This window comes from Oryx dammah, unplaced genomic scaffold, assembly GCF_014754425.2.
Source record: "Oryx dammah isolate SB20612 unplaced genomic scaffold, SCBI_Odam_1.1 HiC_scaffold_13, whole genome shotgun sequence".
In the NCBI taxonomy this organism is placed as follows: domain Eukaryota; kingdom Metazoa; phylum Chordata; class Mammalia; order Artiodactyla; family Bovidae; genus Oryx; species Oryx dammah.
In genome coordinates, this window is record NW_024070197.1 from 2,407,520 (window position 1) to 2,414,500 (window position 6,981).

Consider the following 6,981-nt stretch of genomic DNA (forward strand, 5'->3'; position numbering starts at 1 on the left):
CCGACCCCTTCTCCTCCTGCCCTCAATCTTTCCCAGCATCAGGGTCTTTTCCAGTGTGTTGACTCTTCGCATCAGGTGGCCAAAGTACTCAAGATGAGATTTTCCTGGTTCTCATGTTGATGAATGAGTTTTCGAATTGAGACCTGGACCTTTTGGATATTATGTTGTGAGGGTCTGGGTCTTAAGGAAATCTTCTGTTGTAAAGGGCTTACCTGACGCGTAGCTGGGGTATGACTCATTCCTGCCTGGTGCGTGGGGCAGTCCGGGCACCCTACCCACTCCCCTTTGATACCCACTGGTTCACTCCTGGGGTCTTCCCGCTCCGCGTCTCTCTGCTGCCTTCTCTGCACTCTTCAGAGTACAGGCAGACCCCAGAGATGCTGTGGGCTCAGTTGGAGACCACGGCAACAAAGCAGATATCACAGCAAAGTGAGTCACAGAAGCTCTTTTGTGCTCCCAGTGTCTATCAAAGCTACCTTCACACTATACTGTGGTCTGTAAGCCTGCAGCAGCATTAAGCCTGACACCACAAAGTAGACACTTCGATTAAAAAACAGTGCTAGTGGGGAAATGGCACTGATAGGCTTGCCTGATGCCGGTTGCCACAAACCGTCAATTTGTGAACACTCAGATCATCTGGGAAGCACAGTAAAAGGAGGCATGCCTGTATTCTTGCAATTGTATATGTAACGTCCAGGAGCTTAACTGTGCCTGGTGGGGGGTTAAGGAAACAAACGTCTATTTCCTCCTGGTCCAACACTGTAAGTCTGAAATGCACCTGATTTTTTGTGTATTGAGTATACCCAATGATATTAGATAGATCCTTTTCAAATCAGAAAAATAGATTCTTATATTATTTGATTATTTGGATTTTCTATGCACACAGTTTTGTAATCTGTGAACAATACAGCTTTTTTTTTTTTTTTAGCAATACAGTTTTATTCCATCCCTCTGTGCCTAGCTTTCTTTCTTTCTTTCTTTTTTTTTTTTTTTTTACTACTTTATTTAGTTGGTTGGTTCTCCCAGGGCCCTGCTGAATAGAAATGTAATAGGAAACATTCCTGGCTCAGTCTCAGTCGCAGGCAGAAAGGTTGTGCATTTTCACCTTTAACAGTGAGCACTGGGGTTCCCTGGAGGCTCAGTGGTGAAGAATCTGCCTGCCGATGCCTGAGACCTGGGTTCGGTCCCTGACCCGGGAAGACGCCACACGCGCCATCCACCAGCACCGCTGAACCTGTGCTGAGAGCCTGGGAGCCGCTTACCCACGAGCCACAGCTGCTGAAGCTGGGTACCCTGGAGCTGGATCTGTGCAGTCAGAGAGGTCCCCGCAGTGAGAAGCCGGGCACCGCGAGGAGAGTCCCCCACGCAGCAACGATGAGTAAATAAACAGACATACAAAACAGATTTCTAGTGCAGGTTTCAAAAGGTGCTTTGATAAATGATAGGAAATTCCCTTCTACTTACGACTTTTTCATTATAAATTGGTGGTGTATTTTATCAAAAACTTTTCATCTGTTATCATGATATTTTAAAATTTCTTCTTCTAATCTTTGAGTTGTATTGATTGCTTTTCGAGGATGAAACCAACCACACAGTCCTGAAAAAAGATAGGTGCACGTGCTTGATATATTGTCCATTTTATTTATTGATGAATCCTCCTTGTGAATGTTTGTTTAGGAAAACAGAAACCAGGAGAAAAGAGCTTCCTGTGACTTTCCTGTTTTGTCGTTTCCCTGTCACCGATTGGTCTCCGGTTTTCCTGGCGCAGTGAAATGCTTTGTGGAGAGTGCCCTTCCTTCCTTCTCCCCTCTCTGCGTAAGCTGGTGTAAGCTCGGTAGGTGTGTGTACGAATGTGTGTTTCATGAGTGCCCACGTGTTCAGATGCATTCACCTGTGAAACTCTCCAGACTCAGAGTTCACTTTATAGGACACTTCGGATTTTCTGTTTATCCTTATGTCCGTACTTTTGATAAATTTTATTTTTGAGGCTTTTGGTCTCTGTCATCTACATTTCCTACTATAGTAGCATAAAACTGTCCTTCGATGAAGTTTGTACCTTTCTAAAGTCTGGAGGACTTGCCGTTGTGTCCTGATGGCGGTACAGCCATGCCTTCTCTCTGTGTGACTTGGTCCTTGTGCCTGGCATGTATGAGTGTGATCCACACCCTCAGGGACGAAGCTTCCTGACTTTTCTGATTTTCCTCTCCTTCTTGTTTGTCTTCAGTAGTAGCTACCCTTGTCATTGTTTCCCTCTTCCTACCTCCGTTTGGAGTAATCTGATAATCTTATTCAAAATCACTGGTAATTGAGAAGTCTGTTGCCTTCTTTATAAAATATGAGGATATTAATTATCTTTTTTAAGGAAACTGAAACATGCTTTCAGTTTTTAGTAATCTGTTTATTTGTGGCTGTGCCGGGTCTTCCCTGCTGCGCGTGGGCTCTCTCTGGTTGCAGCGAGTGGAGGCTGGTGCCTGGCTGTGCATGGCCTGCTCACGCGCTGGCTCCTCTCGAGGAACACCGGTTCTGGGAACCAGGGCTTTGGCAGCTGCAGCGCCCCTAGGCTCAGCTCTGCAGCAGCAAGTGGATCAGACCCACATGCCCTACACTGGCCGGCAGACTCTTAATCACTGGGCCACCGGGGTCCAGGATGCTGTTTCTGAGAGTAGAACCAGTTGACCTGAAAGGGTCCCAGGGGCTCCTGGTGGTCTGTTAGGAGCCCAGGGACTGGCTGCTGGTCGCTAGGTGGTGTCCACTGCTGGCAGCTTCCGTGCCTCCTGGGGTCTGAGATCTGGTCCCTGGAGTCCGGGGTCTGGGTCCTTCCTGGGCTAGCGAACGGCAAGAGCCGCGTACTCACTGGGCTCTGCTGGGGGCTCCCCCGCTGGGGGGCCAGGGGGTGCGGCTGTCCCCCTTCTGACGGTTGAGTGGTTCAGCTGGGCGTAGGTCACGTCCTGGAGGGCTTCAGATGTGGCAGCCTGCGGGGGAAAGGTGCGTGAGATGGGGCGCCTGGGGGCCCAGAGAGGAGGAACCCATCTGCTGTGCGTCTGTCCATCCTTCCCGGAATCCTCCCGATCGGGAGGACGGGGGCACTTCCCGCCTTCGCCTTGATCTAGGGGGCTCACAGGGCGCCCGTCCCCTCCTGGGGGCCTGCCTCCTGTCTTCACCTTGATCTAGGGGGCCCACAGGGCGCCTGTCCCCTCCTGGGGGCCTGCCTCCTGTCTTCACCTTGATCTTGGGGGCTCACAGGGCGCCCATCCCCTCCTGGGGGTCTGCCTCCTGCCTCTTCTGCTGGATGGAGACAGTGAGGCAGGACAGGCGCCTCCTGGGTCCACCGCCCTCCTTCAGCCAGCTCTCCGCTATGCCCAGATGAGGCTTGGAACCTTGGGTCAGGTCAGCTCTCTCTCCTGGTGGAAACTCCAGGGGCCTCCTGACACCTGGGAGCCTCTGGGTGCTTTGTTGCGGCCCTAGTCTCTGTCCGAGCTGGGACCTCTTGCTCATCTGGCCCAGCACACGGCCGTCTTCCTGATAAAGCGTGTCGCTCCCTCCTCAGGACCTCCCTACCAAGTGTGCCCGCCCTGTGCTCCCAGTCCTCGTTAGCACCTTGCATTCTGGGACTCTGCCTGCTTGTTGGCGTGGGGCCCCTCTCACCGTGAGGTGAGCGCCTGCTGTACCTGCAGGGCCTGGGGGGTGGTGCCCACTCTCCCACACTCTTTGCTGGGGGGTGAAGTACGGGGCCTGGGGTGTGTGGGCCATCCACTGATGCACGCGTCCTCATGAGACCTGGGGCTGCACCCCCACACCAGAAAGTCAGCCAGAGGCCATGGAGCTGGGAAAAGCACCCTGAAGGAGGGGCTGTGAGGTCACAGGGCAAGGGGACGGTGGGGTCACAGCAGGAGCCAGGGGGCCAGGAAGGAGGGGTGGGGTGGGCACGGCTGGAGCTGGGGTGTGAGCACAGCGATGCATGAGCTGGGCTGAGTTTGGCAACAGGAGGTGTGTGGTGGCCAGACGGGAGCAGGGGTCTCACCCGATGGTCCAGCTGCAGCCCCACCTCAGAGTGTGCGTCGCTCACGGCAGCATCTGCAGCAGAGCAGGGGCACCGCTGGGCGGGGTTCCGAGAGCCTCGGGGCTGGAGCCCCCGCCCTGCACCCTGGGGGGTGCTGTGTGGTCCCCCAGCCTTCTGAGCATCCCCCCCACTGCCTCCAGAAGTCTCTGTGCCTGCCTCCCCACCTCCCTCCCCCCCACCACGGGCCACCACCTCTCCTGCTCACAGATGGCCTGGTCCTGGGCGTCTGCGGCTGGGCTGGAGCTGAGGAGGAGACGCTGTGTCAGGGGAAGAAGGTGGGGTGCTGTGGGCGGGGCTCTGGGGGTGTTGGGGCGGGAGTTACCTGCTCTGCAGGCCCCTGTCCTCAGGCCCTGGGTCTGCGGCCCCTGTGAGAGGTTGGAAATCAGCCTTGGCCTGGGTGGGGTCCCGGGACAGAGGCTCGTCCCAAGGATATGGTGCCCTCCGCCCTCCGCGTGGGATTCAGGAGGAGAGAAGGCAGCCTGGGCTCGAGCGCGTGTGTCAGTTCGTGACATTGAGAAGGAGGGAAATAGCTTAAACTAGTGCACGTGAGCTGACAGTATTTTTTTCCACTAGATTTACAGATTTGAGATTTTGGAAAATTTTTTTAATGGAATATCGTTGGTTTATAATATATTAGTTTCAGGCATACAACATATGATTCAGTGTTTTTATAGGTTATACTCCATTTAAAGTTATTACAAAATAATTGCTACATTCCCTGTGCGATCCAGTATATTCTTCCTGTTTATTTTATACATAGCAGTCTGTGTCTCTTAGTCCATACCCCTAATCTGCCCCCTGGTAACCATTGGTTATTTTTCTATATCAAAGCGTCCGTTTCTGTTTTTCAAATACATGCCTTTGTATTATTCTCCAGATTCAGTATGTACCAGTGCTATCATAAAGCATTTACCTTCCTCTGAGTCACCGCAGTAAGCGTAATACTCTCTAGGTCCGTGCGTGCTGTTGCAAATGACAAGTTTCCTTCTTTCTTATGGCTGAGTAATATTCCATTGTATGCATATGTGTGTATACATATATATGGGGTCGCTACTAGTCGGACACGACTCAGCGACTTCCCTTTCGCTTTTCACTTTCATGCGTTGGAGAGGGAAATGGCAACCCACTCCAGTGTTCTTGCCTGGAGAATCCCAGGGACGGGGGAGCCTGGTGGGCTGCCGTCTATGGGGTCACACAGAGTCAGACATGACTGAAGCGACTTAGCAGCAGCAGCAGCACATACATATATACACACACAACACATTTTCCCTATTCATTCATCTGCTGCTGGACAGCTGGGCTGCTCACATACCTTGCTCACATATAAATTGCCTATATGAATATTGGAATGTTTGTATCTTTTCAAATTAGTGTTTTCATTTTATTCAAACATATACCCAGCAGTGGATTTGCTGGATCATATAGTAATTCTGTTTTTAGTTTTCAAGGAACCTCCATATGGTGGAAAAAAATTTTCTAAGCAGCCTGTTCCCATGTCCTCGGTTTCCCTCTGTCTGATGCCCTAAGGCCTCCAGGGGTCCGAGTCACCCCGTTCCCTACTCACCTGACTTCCTGCGTCTGTCCTGACCCCGGTGTCGGAGGAAGAGGAAGAGGAGGACGAGGAGCAGCAGGATGAAGGTCGCCGAGACCCCGATGAGGACACTCAGGTACCACGTGAGGCCTGGGGCACCAGAGACGCCCGAGTGAGCCAGGGGTGCCGCTTAACTGGCACCTGCTGTGTGAGCACTCGTGCTGGGGTCTGTGCGTCCATCTCCAGCCCATCCCACCCATTTACAGACGAGGAGCTTGAGGCCCAGAGGGGGAGATCACGGGCCCTGGTGACCCAGCCTGGAGCGGGCAGAGCCGGGACTGGAACCAAGGCCCTGAGCTTCTCCTGAGCTCCTCCTCAGCTGGCCCCCAGGAGGACACGAGCTTCCTGCTCTGGGGGCCCCTCTCCTGCAGGGGGCTGTCCCAGGGTCTCAGCTGGAGCTGAGGGCCCTCCCTTTTCCCCTCCCCTCCCCTCCCTCACCGGGGGCAGGGGAGGGGCGGGCTGGTGGAGGGGCCTCTGGGTCCTCCCCCACCTCCATGCTGCAGCGGAGGGGACAGGCCCCACAGTCACCTCCTCGGGGCTCTCTGTGCTCCTCGCCCGATGGGGGTCACACCCAGCTCAGAACTGAGGAAACCTAAGATCTGCGCCACAGGTCTCTCCTTTTACACTGGGAGAGGCTGAGGCCTGCACGAGGGTGTGGTGAGTGTGAGGGAGTCCACATCAGAGTCTCCAGAGGCGCCTGAACCAGGGCATATTCAGCCCTGCTCCGGCCCGGACCCGCCACCACCTCCCCAAGAGCCTGCTCCCCTCTCTGCAGTTCCAGACTCCACTGAGGGGTGGAGCTGATGGATCTGATGCCTGGAGCCCCCTGGGGGTCAGCAAAGGGGTGGGGGCGGAGCCACTTCCCCCCTCCACAGCCCCATCTCTGCTTCACCCCCAGCGAATCCTTGATGACCTTAGCGGGTATTAGATCTTCTGGCTCCCACACCGCCTTGGGGTGAGCTGTCACCCCTGAGCACATAGCCCCATGACTCCCCAGTGGTTGGATTGGGGCCCGAGGGTGGGGTCTGGGCACATGGGTCCTGGGAATGAGCCCAGGAGGGGGTGCGCCGGGACGACCCGGGGTCCCTACCTCACTCCCCTCTGCCCTGCACGGCCCTGTGGCCTCCCTGAGACCCTCCCACTGCCCACCTGCCCCTCCAGGACCCCATTGTGGCAGGAAGGGCAGGAGGCGGGCTCTGAGGCCCCTCCCTCAGGGGGCCCCTCCCTCAGCGCCCCCTCCTCCATGACCTCCCTGCGCTCCCAGGGCACAGAGCCCGGAGCTTCTGAGTCAGAAGGACATTCTGGGCCTCACCTGAGACCACGAGCGCCA

At 54.8% G+C, this 6,981-nt stretch overlaps 1 protein-coding gene across 1 annotated transcript in view; it reads right to left on the bottom strand.

The window, feature by feature from the left end:
- Positions 1-1,191: 1,191 nt before the first annotated feature.
- LOC120873023 (leukocyte immunoglobulin-like receptor subfamily B member 4) overlaps positions 1,192-6,981 on the bottom strand; it is an 11,943-nt gene continuing 6,153 nt past the window's right edge. Inside the window, exons 5-10 of the mRNA XM_040253779.1 lie at positions 6,090-6,148; positions 5,625-5,780; positions 4,383-4,425; positions 4,266-4,303; positions 3,572-4,074; positions 1,192-2,972 (exon numbers count right to left, since the gene is read on the bottom strand). Of these exons, the coding sequence (XP_040109713.1) occupies positions 2,826-2,972; positions 3,572-4,074; positions 4,266-4,303; positions 4,383-4,425; positions 5,625-5,780; positions 6,090-6,148 (946 nt within the window). The 3' untranslated portion in view covers positions 1,192-2,825. The remainder of the gene's footprint in view (positions 2,973-3,571; positions 4,075-4,265; positions 4,304-4,382; positions 4,426-5,624; positions 5,781-6,089; positions 6,149-6,981) is intronic.